General features: G+C 39.1%; 1 protein-coding gene across 1 annotated transcript; it reads left to right on the forward strand.

Moving 5' to 3' along the window:
- The first annotated feature begins 163 nt into the window (after window positions 1-163).
- On the forward strand, window positions 164-18332 carry Tmem263 (transmembrane protein 263). Its single transcript, XM_028883641.2, has 3 exons — window positions 164-425; window positions 8204-8270; window positions 15644-18332. Exons 2-3 carry the CDS (start codon window positions 8210-8212, stop codon window positions 15928-15930), a joined length of 348 nt encoding a protein of 115 aa, XP_028739474.1. The 5' UTR covers window positions 164-425; window positions 8204-8209; the 3' UTR covers window positions 15931-18332.
- Window positions 18333-18792: the final 460 nt, after the last annotated feature.

The following is an 18792-nucleotide window of genomic DNA, read 5'->3' on the forward strand; positions in this document are numbered from 1 at the left end:
CCCGGCGGCGGAGGAGGCGCGCGCAGGCGGGCCGGGGGCTGCTGGGAGGGCTGCGCGCGCCGAGCGACCGGTGGGCGCGGGACGTGGGGGGGGGGCCCGGGGCGCCCAGCGCGCGTGCGCGGAGGAACCCGCGGCGCGGGAGGGGGCGGGAGCTCCGGAGGCTGCGGAGGGGGCGGGTCGCGTCAGGCGCCACGTCCGCAGCCGGAGGCCGCCGCCGCCGCCGCCCGGGACCCAGCCTTGCGCCAGCTCCCGAGCCCCGAGGAGGAGGAGGAGAAGCATCCGGATTGCAGCCGCCCCGGACGGACCGCGTCACGGCCCCTGCTGCCCCGGCCGCCGCTGCAGTCGTCGGTGCCGCCGCCGCCGCCGCTCCCTCCCTTCCTCCCTCCCTCCCTCCGCCCGGCCGCACCTCTGGCCCCGACCCCGCGGTGAGTGTCGGGGGTGGGGGGTGCGGGCCTGGCTGGCCGCCCTCCGGCTCCTTTCCGTTAGCCCGTCTGCACCTCCCCTGCGCGCCCCCGGGCCTGCCCGCCCCAGCCTGGCCTTTTTGGGGGGCACTGGGCGGGAAGGGGGAGGGGAGGGGCGTCGTTGGATGGAGGTTGTGCGGCCGGGTCACCCCGGTTGGGGCCGCGAGTTCGCGGACGCGGTGTTGGGAGATGGGGACTCGCTCCTGGAAGCCTCGGTCTGACCTGGGTCAGGCTGGCGTGGACGAGGAGGACGAGGTGGGGGCGTCCGAGAAGGAGCCCGCTTCCGCGCCCCACTTAACTTGTGACCTGTTGATAAACGGGCCGGGTGGGTTCAAGTCCAGGGCTCCAAGCGGAGATTCCCGCTGCTCGTCCTAAATTGGGAACTCCCCTCCCACGCCGGCTCTAAACCCGCAGGTGTGGGGATGGAGGGGGCGCTGGCAGTGTCAGGGAACGACTTGGGGAGTCCAGGAGCACCCGTCAGTGTAGTCGCTGCCCACCCCAGGCTTAATCCAAAACCGAGCCTGCCGGGCACACGCAGCTTCTAGACTGGCCCCGGAGTGGAAGCTCCGGATCAGATTGGATGTCTCTCTCCAACTCGTTTTACATTGGGGATTCTGCAGGAGCTAGGGTGTGCTGAGTGGACAGCGAAGGAGAGGAGGAAGGAGGTGCCCAAGTCAGCGCTAGCCTCTAGGGTCATTTTCTGCCTCTCCTGCCACGTCACTCCCTCTGCTAAAGAAAAAAAAAAAAAAAAGGCTTGTGCCTAAAGGCTAAAGGTGGATCAGTGAGGGGGAGAATAGGCTTCTGGGAAGAGTGAGGAACACCTAGACTAGGAAGTGGAATCTTATTTGATATTGTCTTTGTGAACACTGCTAATCCAAAAGGAACATTGTGGTTATTTGTATCTGCTATTGATTAGGGTTTAAAACGTCTACTAGTTGTTGCCCTCAAGGGCTATCACGCCAACAGGTAAGTGTGTTTCCACTCCTGCTTTAGCAATGTTTAATAAAGTCATATAGATATGCTTTCATTTTTTATTTTCACTTTTTTGGTCTTTGTTATAGCACTTATATAGCTTAAATGATTTTTACATTAGCAAAGTACACTCACAAGTCAGGTATTTGATTTTTTTTTTTTAATTATTATTTCTGGGAAAATCTTAACTTTCCTGTTTCCATCCTTGAGTTTTTTTGCTCTTTGCCTACGTCCTGATGGTGTTGCATCAGATTACATACAATTAAGAGCAGAGTCTCTGTGTGTATGTTCATTCATTGTCTCAACAAGCTCTGGCACAAAGTAGGGGTGCCAGTGTCTATTGAAGCAGTGAAGTATATTTTAGTGAGGATGACTGATGTACTTACTGGTTTTCTGGCTTGGCAGAATATTTTAATCCTATGTCATGTTTCGTTTAAGGACAACACTTAAAATTTTCTATTTTGAGACTATATTGTTATTTGTCTCTTTATGTGTGATTTTAAAACTTTCACTGATACATTTTTCTTACTTGACAAACTCTTGCCTTTCCTCTATCCATTTGCTGTTAACTTAGTTGGCAGGAGCCACTCTGTATACAGGCGGTGGTCAGTATTGTTAGCCACAGAAGCATAGACAGCAAGGTGGTGTCTCTTGTACACTGCTTGTTAGTGTATGTGTAATTTTGAAACTCCTCAAAGTTAGTTGGCAAAAGAGTGAGGATGTGGCAGTTTCTGTAGAGCACATGCAGAATTCCCTCCCTCCCTCCTCCTCTCCTTCCTTCCCTCCTCCCCTCCGTCCCTCCCTCTGTCCCTCCCTCCCTCCCTCTCTCCAAAATAGGCTCTCACTCTATAGCCTAGGCTGGTCTAGACCTTACCATGTAGCTAGCCGGCCTAGCTAGAGGTAGTCTTACTATAGCTTCATGAGAGCTGAGATTATGGGTGTGAGCCACCATGCCTAGCTCAGTCTTTTTCTTATATAGCAAGACTGTTACTTTACTTGTGTAACATGTTTTGAAGTGACTTTGAAGGTAAAGTGTTGTACACTGTATTTTGTAGTTGAGCTTTATACGGTTAACTTGTGTGACTTTAGAGGATTATACTCACAGGCTTTTCAAAATACCTGTTTTATATAAAATGTTACTGAAACTCACAAACAACATTTCTTCACAAGTGATTTTCTTAACCCCCCCCCCCACACACACACACAACAGAGGAAAATGTTTCAAACAGGTGTTTGGTTACTTGTCTCTATTATTGGAATAAACTACTCTCTAGGGAATAGTGGTATTGATATTTGCTCAATATATTTGCCAGCTGCTGTAGTATTTTGTACTAGATAAGAATTATCCCTTTCCCATTAAAGTTTTCTGCTGCTGCATCTGCTGTCATGTCTGTAGTAAAGAAGTCCATATAGTTGATGTTATAATGGTTTGTCCATGTCAGGACCAAAAGATGGAACTGGTTATGTTTATAAAATAAATGATTTGCTTTGATCTAAAGGCTGTTGTCATCACTGTCCTCTTTTATAACTAGACACTCGTATGCATTATTAACTTGTATGCATCATGAGCTCCTAAAAAACAGATACTATATTTTGTTTCTTAAGCAGTGATCAAAGTGGTAATTGCTTGGAAAGTGTATTCCCATGTGAGTTAGTTAGTTCTGGGTTAGAGTAGTACCTGTGTGTGTCTAAATGCATAACAGGACGCAGTACATAGGGTTCAAGTGTATGTTAAACCAACGACTCAGTGAGTTCAGAACAGAATGGCTTGTATAGAAATCAATAATTTGTGGGGCTGGAGAGATGGTTCAGTGGTTGAAAGAACTGGCTGCTCTTCTAGAGGACTGGGGGTTCAACCTCTAGCACCCACACAGAGGCTCAGAATCAGCTGTGACTCCTGTTCCAGGGGATTGGATGGTAACGGGTAACTTTTATATATTTCTTTCTTTTTGAGATGCAGTCTTGTTTTCTAGCTCTGGCTGGTTTGGAGCTCACTGTAGCCAGGCTGGCCTCAAATTCATGGTAGTCCTGCTTCCGTCTCCAGGGGTTGCAGAACACCTGGCTTCCTACTTCAATCATAGTTAAAACTTCAGGACTCAGTCTTTGTGAGCATTATCATTTGATAGTATCTTCTATACTAATCTCTGTGGTAATTAACACTTCCCTCCAGCATTTGATCCTGATAAATTATTCTAATGCCTGCATTAAGTTTTTAGGAATCTTATAAATTTCTTTCTTGCCCTCTATGAAGCTATATTAACTATTCAGTGAATACTGTCTATTCATTTGAAGGGTTGTTTTGATAAATTCTCTTCTTCAAATGGCTCTTAAATACAGTCTAATGCAGGCTCTAAGTCCATTCTCACCACTCATTATTGTGATCACATCAAGTACCCTCTATAGATGGTTATCACTTAACAACGCCATTGTCTAAATCAGCTTGTCTCAGACTGGCTCAGCTTCTTAAGTACAATTGCCTAATGAATGTCTTCTGTGGATTCCCTGAAGGTACTCATAAAACTTCCTGTGGATGTTCGAACACAACTTGTTCAGAAGTCCTTCATCTTTTGATGAAATGGTTTCTTTTCTAATATATCCTGTCTTCATTATCATTTCTGCATACTTGGTTGCTCATACTAGAAACCTAACACCCTAGCTCTTTCCCGTAAGCTTGTATTAATACCTAAGTTGGCTTTATACAAAAATTCAAGTATTTGACTATGTTAGACATGAAAGATCTGAAGAGGAAGTAGTGAACAAAACCCAAACCTTTGTTCTCACGAGTTTACATTCTAATAGGGATACACTTAAATATATATTAAGTGATAATAAAAGCTATGAGGAATCAGTAAAGTAAAAATGGTAGAGTAGAAGAGAGTGCTTGCCTAGAGATCTATAAGGAGATGTTTATACAGGGTCCCATTAGTCTCTCCTAACCCTGAAAGCATTTGTTTGTTGTTTTCTTGATTACAGCCATGCTGATTGGGGTGAGAGGGAATCTACAGTTTTGATTAGCATTTCCTTGATGGCTAAGGATGTTGAGTACGTTTTAATGCATATATTGGAAATTGGTTAGTTCACTTGCCCACTTATTTGTTCTTTCGGTGTTTAACTTTATTTATAGATTCTGGACATTAAGCCTCTATATGATGTATTTTCTGTAGGGTGTCTATTCAGTCTGCTGGTGTTTCCTTAGATGTGTTAAAGATTTTAGCTAGTGGCTTTTTTTTTTTTTTTAAAGGGAGGAGGAGTTTAGTTTTGCTCAAGGATTTGTAGGGTATATAATAGCAAGAAAAGCATGGCAGAATTAATGGTATTGGAAACTTGTAGCAGAGACTTCTCACCTGGTTATGGACAAGAACTCTTAGCTAATTTTTTAAAGCACAGATCTGGCATTGTTATTCTGCACGTGATTGCTCATTGCCTATCCACAGATGGATGAAATCAGTTCATGTTTATATTAATGTTCATGTCTGTAGGCTATTATAAAGCAGCTATGATCTATATGTGGTGATATTCTATATTGGATGTAAGATAAACATAGATAAAATATGAAAAATAATTTTTTTAAAAGTGTTCTCTAGTAGGAGGAAAATGTAATGCCATTAGTAGGGATTTATGAGATAGGGACACTTTTGAAATGAATACAGTTGGAATCACATTCACACATATTTTTGAATTACAGCTAAAATACGTAAGATGAACCTGGGGGTGGTGGCATATTCCTGTGATCCCAGCACTTGTGAGACTGAGGCAGGATTTGAGTTTCAGGTTAGCTTGAGGTACATAGGAGACTCTGCCTAAAAAGAAAAAAGAAATAAGATGTATGTTTGCATGTAATTTTCAAATTTCTGTATAGATTATTATAGCTTCTATTGATCTGTTGACCATCAGTCAGTTAGCCACATATTTCTATGTATATAGGTATATTTATATAGATTTGTGTGTTATATTCTCATTTTAGGATTAGGACTGGAATATCTTAGTTACTATTTTAAATCTCTTATTTTTTCCTTTGCCATATATTTTATATCAGTTGGGATTCAGACTTAGGTTTTCTAATGCTAGAGTCTTGAACATTATGCTATAAAATTTGTTATGTTCTTACCATGATTATAGATACAAATGGAAATAAATATAGCTTTCTAGTTTGTGGGAGTTTTCTAATTAAGTCAAGTTAGTCAGGAATTTCGTCTTGGAGTAATTTACCAAGTGATACTCTTTTGTTTTGTTTTGTTTTATTTTTGTACAAGATTATATTATTACTCTTTTTAATCATATGAAATGATGTGCTAAATTCACAAATCAGACCAGATCAAGTGCTGCTACTAAGTGTCTTGAGTCAGGACTTTGACCAGAGCAACTAGAAGATATTTATCAATCACATGATCTGTGTTGTTGGATTTTAGGCCCACAGAAGTCTGTTTTAGGATTTAGGTTGTAAAGCCATAGCAAGATATAACACATGAAACTGAAATTACCGTGGAAAGTCTCTACTTTCTACAGTCTGCTCTGCTTCCCATACCCAGGCCACCATTTTGCTGTATTTTGGCGTGAGTTACTGAAATAGTGTACAGGTCGTTGTGCAACTGCTTGAGCTTTCCTGCTCTTTGTGCTTTCCACAGTTCAGAAGGTTTGTTTGTTTGTTTGTTTGTTTGTTTGTTTGTTTCCTTTCTTTCTTTTTGGTAGGGCATAGCTGGATAGCTAAGGATTGCCTTGAATTCCTCCTGGTCTTTTGGCCTTAACTTCCTGAGTGCTATGAATACAGGCCTGAACCCCACCACACCTGTTTTAATAAAAGTAATTCAGAACACCTCATTATTCTGTTCAGTGCATCCTATTGACTTTCCACCTGACTTGGCTAAAAGCCAATTTCTACCACTGCCTTCAGGGGCCTGTATGCCCTAGACCCCATTCTTTGGTTTCATGTCTGTCACCCTTTGATGTAGTATCTTGATGCTTTACTAGCTCTTGTTACTTGCTGCTCCTGATAAGCTTTCACCTCAGGCCCTTTTTCTTGCTGTTTGTTGTGCTTGAGGACCCTTCATCCAAATATCTGATATCTTACTTTTGGGGGATGCACCTGAAATGAAGCCTTCACAGATGATCCATGTAAAACACCCCTTTCTGTCTGTTCCATTCCTCCACTTCTGGAACATTTAGCACTGTTTGACATACACTATAGTATTCATATATTATCGTCCCCCACTAGTGTGACTGTTTCACTATGGCAGGGATTGATTGCCCTTTGTACCTTGGACATTGTGTAGCTTAATCACTACTTATTAATCAGTGTTCTAAAGTTCATAAGTTCATTGTTCTTTTCACATTGTCTTAAAATTCTTCATTTTGTGTTGGTGTGTACATGTTTGTGTGTGTTTGATGGCCTACAGGTATGCAAGCACAAGTATGTGTGTGCATGTAGAGGCCAGAGGTCAGTATTTGCTGTATTCTTCAGTTAGTTCTCCACCTTACTTTTTTCGAGACATGGTCTCCCATCACTTCTGGGTAAGCATGTGCCCAGCTTTTAATTTTTTTCTTTAAAGTGGGTATTGGGACTCAGAACTCAGGTCCTCAGTGCTTCTGTGTAAGCACTTGACTGACTGAACCCTCAGCCTGGCCTCCTCACAGTATCCTTGTTTATGCATAGACATAATAACTTAGTCCTTAGAGACACAGGATGAACACTTAGTTGACTGTAGCTGTAGAGACACAGGACGAATACTTAGTTGACTGCTGGAATCAGTCCTTATTTTCTCTCCAAGCAAGATAGGATATTATAAAGAACAATTTTAGGCCAATCTTGTCTTGCCTTTACTTAGTCATGTTCATTTAAAAACAACAACAACCACAACCAAAAAAACAGATATTTTCAGATTATGAAGGAATTGGGAAAAGGAATTCTAACCATAGTTTCTTCATCCTAGCACAGCTTATTAGTTCTTAAAGTTCTTTCATACCTTTACTTAGAATTAACATAGTTTATTTTTCCACAGGTTTTTCAATTCTTTCACTACTTTTTTTGGGGGGGGGGTTTCGAGACGGGGTTTCCCTGTAGCTTTGGAGTCTGTCCTGGACTAACTAGTTCTGTAGACCAGGCTGACCTCGAACTCACAGAGATCCACCTGCCTCTGCCTCCTCAGTGCTGGGATTACAGGCGTGTGCCACCACTGCCCGGCTTGTCACTACTTCTGTATATAACTCTAAGAAAAACAAAAAACATTCAAGTCTTGCTGACTCACACTAGGTATTTATCTGTATAGAGAGAGATTTTATTTTTCCAATTTTTATTATTGTCCAGCTCTCTTTCACTAGCAATTTTCAGTTGAAGTTCCACAGTAAAAACAACAAAGGATGCCAGGAGGTGGTGGTGCACGTCTTTAATCCCAGCACTCGGGATGCAGGCGGATCTCTGTGAGTTCGAGGCCAGCCTGGGCTACCAAGTGAGTTCCAGGAAAAGGCGCAAAGCTACACAGAGAAACCCTGTCTCGAAAAACAAAAACAAAAAAAAACAAAAACAAAAAAAAAAACAAAGGAAAACTTGTATCATCGCTGCTGCTCTTCGTTAGTGTTTCTGATAAAATTCCTATTGTCCGTTGGTATAATTTCAAGTCCTTTGTAAACTCTACAGTTTGAAATAGGAGATAGGATGAGGTACTTTTGTGGTAGATATTTAAAAATGTTCTCTATCTAAATAAAATTGCTTAAGTTAATTTAATACAGCATGTGAGAAGTGGTAGTCTTACTCTGAAATATGTTTTGTTTTATAGGTGATCATGAATCAGGCAGATAAAAATCAAGAAATTCCATCTTATCTTAGTGATGAACCACCAGAAGGTAAGCATGTGCCTGACACAAAGAATGAAAGGAATGTACTGGTAAATTAAAGCTATGATCATTTAAAAAAATTAAATATAAAGAATCATAGACTTTTTATCTGGTCAATAAACACGGTCCAAAAATAATTGAAATAAATGTTTTTAGCCTTTAATAAGAAAGCACAGACCTTGGGGGGTTAGACACAATTTCCATTATTTAAGGTTTATTTTTTTGTTGCACTTTTATTTTAAGACCATTTCACAAGCAAAAACATCTTCATTTACAAAGGTGTGGGACATACAGGATGGACTGTTTATTTTTGATGTCCTGCCCACAACTACACCTAATCCAAGACTTGAGATTTTAAAAATTCCTATTGTTCATTACATTATAATTGATACCTCTTTGTGTTCATATATGATCTTGGGCTCTGCTTAATTTGTCTTTCTAAATCAAACTATTTTAGCTTGAAAATTGTAACATGAATTACTCTCATACTAGCTTCTAAAAGCTTTGGAAACACTGTTTACCTCCTGTCCCTCAGTGTCCTGACTCTGTACAGAAAATGCCTGTAGTCATGTTTTACTCATGTTTTTGGTATAGACTTTCTAAGCTTAACATAAACAACAGCCTCCTTAGGGCTGCATGTAGCCCCTAGGCTAGATGTCCGAACTCTATGTTTTGCATTTTCTTCCCACAGTGTTAAGCACAAATCACATTTCTGGGAAGATATAAAAACAAAAGACCTCCAAAATTTAAAAATAACATAAAAATCTTGTAGGTAAGCTTCAGAGAAGGTGGACGCACTTGTCCTCCACGGTGGCTCACACATGCAATTCCAGCACTGTGAGGCAGAAGCCAGAGGTATCAAGTCCAAGTTTGGCTACATAGTGAGACCTCTCCCCCTGCCCACATACACAGAGGAACTATCTTATCTAATTGTTTTAATTTAGTTTAGTGGAAAAATAACCTGAAAATTATTAGCTCAATTTTTTGCTTTATTTTTTTTTTTTAAAAAAAGAACAATTTGTATATGTTTAATACATAATTTACAGATATATATTTTTTCAATGTATGTTTTCTATTTCTGTGTTTTGGTTTTTAAAACCAGGTGTCATGGTGCATGCCTTTAATCCCAGGACTTGGGAGGGAGAAGCAGCAAATCTCTGAATTCAAGGCCAGCCTGGTCTACATAGTGAGTTCCAGGACAGCCAGGGCTACATAGTGAGACCCTATCTCAAAAAAAGAAAAACAAAACAAAACACCTCTTTTGTTGTCTTTTGGAGACAGGGTTTCTATCTGACAAGTATGTGCCACTATTCCCTTATCCTCATCTTCAGGAAAAGATTGTGTATTATAATAAAGTTAAACATACTTATTTTTTGAAACAGGGTTATCTTATGTAGCCTGGGTTAACGTTACACTGAGGTCCTCATGCCTCCTCAGTACACTAATTACAGGCATGTCTGATGACACAGAGCTCCTTGCTTTATTTTTTAGGATTTAATAAAATTTTATAACTAATATATTCAAGTGCTTAACTGTATCTTAAGTCCTTTTGTTGTAGAATATTATTTTAAGGTGTGTTACTTTTGTTTATGTTGCATTTGTTTAATTCTGTGAAGGTGTGTTACTGTGCCTGTGTAAAACACCTGATGGTCTAATAAAGAGCTGAACTGCCAATAGTGAGACAGAAGAGAGAAATAGGTAGGGTTGACAGGCAGAGAGGATAAATAGAAGGAGAAATCTTGGAGGGAGAAGGAGGAGGACTTCAGGGGCCAACCACTCAGTTACATGGGAAGCCACAGGGTATGAGTAAGACTTACAGAAGTAAGAGAATGGGAAAAGCCCAGAGGCAAAAGATAGATGGGCTAATTTAAAGTTAAGGAAAGCTTGCCAGAAACAAGTAAAGTCAAGGCCAGGCATTTATAATTAAGAATAAGCCTCTGTGTGTGATTTATTTGGGAGTTGGGTGGTGGGTCCCCAAAAAGAGCAAAAACAAACAACATTTTGGCACCCAATGTGGGGCTTGAATTTCCATAGTGCCTGAGAAAGCTTTAAAAAAAAAAGATATGGCTCCTTTAAGAGTTTCTGCCTGCTGGCAAGCCCTTGAGCAGCTTATATCTTAAGTAAAAACAAAAATCTAAGTAAAAATGCCTGCTACAGTGCAAGCATCAGCATTCTAGAGCTCTAAGAAGGTTGAATGCAGTTCCTGGTCAGACAAGCCTTCGACCTGGTTTTGAGCTTTAGGCTTGACTTTCCTGACCCCAAGAAGTAGGTGGAGTCAGCTGTCAAAGCCGCAGGCAGAGGTCCATGCTGCTTAGCAGTTTAAAGTTTGTTCATGTGGTAAAAAAGGCTAAAAGAGGTCCAGGAGGAAAAAGAAAAGCTTCTAAACAGGTTACAGTGTGTTTAACAAAGTGTGTAGGCTTAATAAAAGAAAAAGGGTATAGCCATAGGGAAAAAAAAATGAATAGTTTAAAAATAAAGTCTTTAAATAGAGAAATAAAATAATAAAAAAGAAAAAGCCATGTAGAGATGGGAAATAACAGGGAGTCTGGATCCTGTATGTTATTGTGTTGATTTTGAATTTTTTGAATGTTGAGCAAATGACAGCTGCTGACAGACATGGGATTGTGAGCAGGACTACAAAACTGAACCAACCTAGATACTTCAGGGCTATCTTAACTTTAAAAAGAGTCAAAAAATGTGTTTTTCAAATGAAAATAAAAAATGCTTTGGAGTATTGTCCCCACAGGAGACTGTGGACTCCTTCAGGGATAATAGTGAGCAGGTGTGACCAGGGGAGACCTCCTGAACCTTGACAGGTGGTATCTATCAACAGAGGTTCTAGCTGGTCTTCCCAGGACTTGGTCATTATCTCAAATTTTCTCCCTGGAGCCCTAAAGCTGTTTTGCCCATAGACAGCAGGAAGCAGTCTAGAGAAGACTATGCCCACATTCCCAAGAGTTGGGGGTTATGAGTGGTTTTTGGTTATTTGGTGGGTTATGGATGTTTGCTATCATTTAGGGGAATATAGAATATTGATACAAATTTAAAGACTGTGTATATGTTTCTATTCTTGTTTCAAGGATTTCTGTGTATTTATAAAAATTTAAGGTTATTTTTGTTATAACGCATGTATGTTTCTATTTTTGTTTGAGGTATTGTGCCTATGCAGTTCATTTGGAAATGCAGGGTGAAGTTCTAGATTTTGAAAGCTATTATTATAAACTATATAGGATAATCAGGAATCATAGGTTAGTGGTTAGTCATTTATAACAATCAAAATTATAGCTATGTTAGGTATTCCTTCCAGATCATATAGAGATATATTTTTGATAGATAGATGGTCTTCAAAACTTTCAGAGACCTACAGAATATGGCATTTAAAATATTTAGTTAACTTAGGGCTTTTTTATAACAATGAGACACATCTGTTCCTGGCAGCACCAATTTACTTCAAAGATGATGGGCAATGAAGAAACTCCTTGTGGCGTTTGCTTTCAATGTGGCAAGACTAGCCATTTGGGCAAGAAGCTGCTCTTGCCTGGATTGCTGAACAGTATGTTGTATAAACTGGACATACAGGACCCACAGGAAAGTGACTGCTGAACTTTGCCAAAACAAGGCGGGATGGTCCTTCAGCATTCCTGATTCACAGAAGGAACTGCCAGACATTCAACAGGACACAGAGGAAAAGGGACTGACAAACTATGCCAACATAGTTGGGAGAGTCTTTCAAATTTCCTGCTTCATTGAAAAGTTTGCCAGATACTGTGGGCCTGTAGGCTGAAGATGGATGCACCAATGTTGCAGAGGAATTTAGTGTGACTGTCCAGGCAGCCAAACGTCTCTTTTGTTAGATAATTCCTCTTTCTGGGTCTTTGATGGAGTTGAAGACTAGATAGTTATAGTTGCAGTTTTCCTTAGTTATGATAGAGAGTAAATTAGGTGTAAAACTTGGGATTCACTAAGATAGGGTAGATAATGCATTATTTTCTCTGAATGTGCTAAATGTAAGTGAACTGAATATTGTAAATTAATTGTTACTTGACAACTGTTTTTGTTGTGTATAGTTTTACTATGTTAAAGTTAAAATCTTTCTTATTTAGACAAAAAGGAGGAAATGTTGGGGAATATTATTTTAAGGTGTGTTACTTTTGTTTATGTTGCATTTGTTTAACTCTATGAAGCTGTGATAGTGTCTAAAACACCTGATGGTCTAATAAAGAACCGAGTGTCCAATAGTAAGACAGGAGAAAGGATAGGCGGGGCTGGCAGGCAGAGAGAATTAATAGGAGGAGAAATCTGGGAGGAGAGATCTAGGAGTGAGAGAAGGAGGAGGACACCAGGGTTCAGCCACCCAGCCAGCCTTAGAGTAAGAATGAAAGTAAGATACACAGAAGTAAGAAAAGGAAAAAGTCCAGAGGCAAAAGGTAGACAGGATAATTTAAGAAAAGCTGGCTAGCAACAAGCCAAGCTAAAGCCAAGTATTTATAACTAAGAATAAACCTCCATGTGTGATTTATTTGGGAGCTGGGTGGAGGGTCCCCCAAAAGAGCAAAAAACATCCTACAACATCCTTTATTTTTAACCATTTAAAAATTTAAAATGTATTATACTTAGTAGTTTTAATATTTGAATTTTAAAAACAAATCTATCAATGGCTGTATCTTACACCCGTGTAATATTTTGTTCATTTTTAAATACTCATTTTCCATATTTAACATACAAGTATCATGGCATTTTTGAGCAAAATTTGCTTTAGCTCATTTCCCATTCCCCGTTTCTCACCTCCTTTTTTCTGTCTCCTTTCTGTTTTTTTCCGGTCACATGTATCCCTTTGCCTTCATGTCCTCTTTTTCCTCAGCATCTTTTTTTTTGTGCCCTCTTTTGATTTCCTTTTTAGATTTTTAGGTTTTATTTGCATTTCCTCCTACTTGTATATACACATATAAGCTAGGATCTAAATATGAAAGAGAACATACAGTTACTTCTTTCTGAGTTTGGGTCACCTCACTTAATATAATACTTTCCAACTCCATTCATATTCCTGCACATTTTTTAATTTCACTTTTTATAGCTGAATATAATTCCACTGTACATATGCACCACATTTTCAATATCTCTTGATGGGCATCTAGGGTAGTCCTGTTTCTTGGCTGTTGTAGATAGAGCAGCAATGAATATGAATGTGCAAGTAGCTCTGTGGTATGGTATGTTATCTTTGAGTATATGCCCAGGAATGGCATAACTGGGTCATATGATAGTTTTATTTTTAATTTTTTGAGAGCCCTCCATACTAATTTCCATAATGGCTGTACTGGTTTGCATCCCTTCAAGCAGTGAACAGGGGTTTCTCTTTCCTCAAATCCTCACCAACATCAGCTATTAGTTTTTATTTTTGTTTGCTTGTTTTGAGACAGGTTCTCTATGTAACCCTGACTGGTTGGGAGCTTTGTATGTTGATGGGGGAAATCAGAACCGATTTTGCTTGCAAATGCCATAATGATACTTTGCATGTTAATGTGAAAAATAAGTATTTAGAAAAACAAAAAAAGATTACACAGTATATATCTGCCTGCTTCAGCCTCCTGAGTGCTGAGATTAAAGGCATGCACCACTGCATCTGGCCTTATTAGTTTTGATGATAGCCATTCTTACTTGGGTGAAATGGTATCTCACAGTAGTTTTAATTTCATTTTCCAGAGGGCTAAGGACATAAAATATAAAATGCTTTGATTGGCTATTGCTTTTTATGTCTATGACTTTTGTACTTTAAGAAAATAAAATCTGGGTATTAGTTCTCTGTCTGTTGTACAGCTGGCAAAGATGTTCTCTTGTTCCGTAAGCTGTTTGCCCTTCTGATTGTTCCTTGTACTGTGCAATAACCTTTAATTTCATGTAGTTCCAATTGTTAATTCTGGGGGCTATTTCCTGCCTGATGCACTATTTAGAATAATCAGTAAGATTTTCCCAGTTAGAATGTAAAGCAATGAAAAAAAAAAAAGCCTTAAGATGAACTTATGCTTTGTGTCTTAGAAAAGCTCAATTTTAGAACTTTCAAGTAAGAGATTTGTTACCTAAGTGATACTCTTTGTATATTTTTGTAAATCTCTTTACCGTTTGGAGTGATAGAAGACAGACAGCATTCTTGCAGCTGCTTCTGCAATCAGTCTCTGTTGTGTTCCTAGTTTCTGGAACTCTCAGCTATAGATTTATGAGAGAATGAAGTGAAAGGACAATGCCATCTTAATACTATTTTGAAAGAGATTTTTTTTTTGCCATGTGTCCCTTCCCCCAAAGTCCTTAGTGATTCCCCAGAGAATCTTGAGACCCACATTATATGAAAATGATTATTTTGTTAATTATTGATTGAAGCCTGCATAAGAAATTGAAGGATTTATATGTTTATATTTTTATTTTTTCATACTTTTTAAAGTAAAATTTTATTAACATAACTATAAATCAGGGAGATATTTAAAATATATCTTTTAGTATAGGATTATATTGTAGAAAGCGGTTTAGTCTCTACAGTATTTCTTGTTATAGACAAGACTTAGCACTGAGCCACACATGCTGTGTGATATTATTTCAGGGTACATATGGACATATGTTTACTCACTCTCAATAGGGAACCACTGATAGACCAAAGTCCAACTTGGTGAACCAGTGAGTTTAATTGGGGTTACTTATAGGAGTAGAAATGATTCAAAGACAGTTACACCAACAAAGTCCATTCCAGTGTGAGTGACAGCTCACAGAGGCTGGAAACCTAGAGCATATTATATAGCCTAAAGGTAGATCAACAGGTTGGAGAGTGTTCTTTCTAAGTTGCTCTGTGCTTCTTCCAGGCACCTCAGCTTGTCTGAATGTCTCTCAGCAGTCCTTACTATTTATATATGCTTGGGGAGGGAGGGTCTTAGTGAATCTGGTCAGTTTCAGGAACTTCCTGAAGCTGTTTTGATTTGTTTACTTTTTGAGCTTAAAGAGCTTCTATGCAGAATGGAATATTTCATCTCCCTTTTAGTAAAATATTCTGTGTCTTAACCAGCTTCCTTCCAAAATAGAAGATTTTAATCTGTGAGGAAATTGCTACACAATACTAAGTGTGCTGGTGCATGCCTATAATCTGAGTCTTTGTGAGGCAAAAGTAGGAAAATTGTGAGTTTGAGGAAAGCAAGGGCTATATTATCGAGACCTTGCTTCGAAAGACTTAACTCTGGACCAAGGTATAATATAAAACTTCTGCAGCTGTACTTAGGCAAGGGCTCCTTACTGTTCACTCAAGATAGTGGACCTTATCAGATGAAGCTCCTGGTTGTAAGGAAGGTTACTTAATGGTTTGTACTGTTCTTAGTTTTAATCATCATACTATTTTCTCTCATTAGGGTCGATGAAAGATCACCCACAGCAGCAGCCAGGCATGTTGTCTCGTGTGACTGGAGGTATCTTCAGTGTTACAAAGGGAGCTGTTGGCGCCACCATTGGTGGTGTGGCTTGGATTGGTGGAAAGAGTCTGGAGGTGACCAAAACAGCTGTTACAACTGTGCCTTCCATGGGAATAGGGTTGGTGAAAGGAGGCGTGTCTGCTGTGGCTGGAGGTGTGACAGCTGTTGGTTCTGCTGTTGTAAACAAAGTGCCCTTATCAGGAAAGAAGAAGGACAAGTCTGACTAAGATGAGGTACACTTGCACACTTGCACACTTGCTCTCCACAGCATATGATGCCAGTGGCATTGAACTGCTCAAGTACAGACTACAGCCAAGTCAACCGCTCAACTGCTGTGTTGAAAGTATCGATGACTGGCTTCATCTAAAACAAGAAGAGACCAATACCATTCCAGTGTATGGAGGCTTCTCATACTTAAGTTCAGCTCTCTATCTGGTAAAATGTTACACTTACTCAGTTGTAACTGAAGATATGGTATGTTTAAATATTTGCTCTCAGTCTTTCAGTTTGACTAAAAATGTGAAAGTTCAACTTAGTAGATGACTTTACAGTTCCATGTGTACAGTGTGCCAGGTAACTCATATGACCCTTACAAAGGGACTCTTGAACTACATAAACTGTACCTTTGATGTGCCTAATAGTTTCAGATGTCTTAGTTTTTTATAACTATAGTGGTTTAGGCCAAGAGGCATTCTTATTTAAGCTGGCAGAAAAGTAGCAGGAATTCAAAAGTTTAGAAGATAAAAGGTTTTATGATAGTGTTAATTGTTTTTTGTTAGATAAACATTTTATTTGTTTAATCATTGATGCCTTACAAAAGAAAACATCTTTTCTAATACCTTAAATATGTGCAGTTCATATAATTATCAGTGAATTCTTTTAAAGGTTGTAAAACTAGTTTTCCCTCTTAAGAATCTCAGGAGTATTGAATTGAGGTAAAGGCGTTTCCTGGTGTCAGTGGGTAAGATAGTGCTAGTTAGCTGTTGTCAGTAGTTAACATCGAACATATGCTTTAGTTGGGTTCATGGTCCCATCATTAATACACCCCACAGTGCCTATGGAACATTTCTTAGCTGATCAAAAGCTGTGTGGGAAGAGTTTTATATTAAGGAACAAGTATTAATTTTTAAGTTCTTATAATTATCTGAAGCATCTAAGATAATCCTTCATGCATATTCTGTCTTTAGGATGTCTTAAATTATTAGTAGCAATTTCTTTAAAAATATAATAAAAGCAACCACAAATACATGAGGATTGACTCTTTAAATGAATGAGATGGGCTCCATACATTGGCTTTGAATAAAAAAAATACATAAGTGCTTTCAGTGACTTATATAGAGTTTTTTTTGTTTGTTTTTGAGATGGGATCTTCTGTAGCCTAGACTGGTCTTGAACTGGCTATGTAGCTGAGGAAAACCTTGAGCTATTCTTGCCTTCACTTCCCAAGTGCTGGGACTACAGGCATGTATGAAACACCATGCTTGGTTTATGTGATGTTGGGGATGGAACCCAGGGCTTACATGCATGTTAGACCAGTATTGTACCAACTGAGCTGCATCTGCAGCAAAATTTATTCATGCTTTTAAGATATGTTCTCTTATAACCCTTCAAAGCAGATGCAGACATACCATTTTTCAAGCCAGTTTCAGATAGGGAGTTGACGTTTTTTTGATATGCATGGTAAATGTGTCTTAATGTGTCATCATAGCTCATTTATTCTCATAGAACGTACCTCAAAAGTTCATTTCTTTTTCTTTTAGTGTTCAGTTTCATGAAAATTTAATAACTGACATTATGTTTGGCATTTATCTTATAATCTAAGTCTGAAAAAAATCTTAATTTTCTTTATACCTAAAACTAGAACTCTGTCTCCATTCTGCCCTTTCTAACTCCCTGGAGAGAGGACGGGAGTGGTGCCTTGACACAAAGAAGTCAAGACCCTCAGAACGTCCCTGAGAACGTCGCCCTAACATGCAGGTTTTAAATGTTTGTGACTCTTAAGACTATTCTATAGTAATGTGGATCAACAACTGGATAAAAATAGAAATTTTAAAAGCATTCATAAATAACAGCAGGACTTGCAAGCAAATCTATAAATGTTCTGGAACCTTTATGCTTACACAAAATTTAAAATCACTGAGGAGTGAAATTTAGAAGGAATTAAATGGCCATTTAGTTCATGCAATATAATTGAGACATTGTTGGTACATCTGGTGGAATATCTTAACAAATGGTATTTTTTTAAATTCCAAAATTAATAGACCCATTCTCAATGATCTAAATAATGGTATTGGAGAACTTGATTCCTGCTATTTAGAAATTATTGATTCATTGCTGGTTTGTATTTCTAACTTAAAGGCTCTGCTGTGCTTTGTACTTGAATTCGTCTAAGTGTAGACTTAGTTTATATATGCTTGCATATTTATTTTCAACTTTGCTTGTCTTTAAAATCACTTGAGGAAATGGCTATAGTTAATTTCTGCTACAGAAAAGCCACCTGGTAAATTTTCTCAATTGTCTTAAATGCTAAAGTACAATTCTACAATAGCAGAGAACTAACTGTACAGGCGTCCAGTTAGCTGTGTTCTAACGGAAATAAACTTGCCATTTGATGATGTGTACAGCTGTATACTTAGGTCTCTTCCAGTTTATTGACGTAGACTAGCAGTGTGACCTGTTAAACAGGACTAGCTCACTTCAGAAACTATGGGTGTTGGGTACATCTGGAAGTGTCTGTTATTCAGCTTCTTTTTTGAGTGAGTTTTGGCACAGTGAAGATAAATTTGTGTGATCCACTTGAATAACTGATTTAATAATGTTGGCATATGAATACTGTACTTAGTGAAATGTCAGATGAAAATAGCTGATTGAATAATGCGGGTTTTTTTTTTTTTTTTTTTTGTATTAAAGGGATGGGAAAGAACACATGAATCTGATAATAAAGGACTATGATCTGCAAAGATGGAATGTTTCCTAAAGACCTACAGAAATAAAGGCAGTTTGTGAACAGGATCTTCTTAAAACTTCCAGTTACATGGCAGTTCAGGAATTGCTATAGCCAATGTTTTGGGTGATGCTTTACAAACATG

This window comes from Peromyscus leucopus, chromosome 18, assembly GCF_004664715.2.
Source record: "Peromyscus leucopus breed LL Stock chromosome 18, UCI_PerLeu_2.1, whole genome shotgun sequence".
NCBI classification, from domain to species: domain Eukaryota; kingdom Metazoa; phylum Chordata; class Mammalia; order Rodentia; family Cricetidae; genus Peromyscus; species Peromyscus leucopus.

Bases quoted from the DNA above. Each gene is read 5' to 3' on its own strand.
- Tmem263 (XM_028883641.2), top strand. From the start codon at position 8,210: ATGAATCAGGCAGATAAAAATCAAGAAATTCCATCTTATCTTAGTGAT. The intron at 8,271-15,643 runs GTAAGCATGTGC...TTCTCTCATTAG, and splicing joins TAGTGATGAACCACCAGAAG to GGTCGATGAAAGATCACCCA.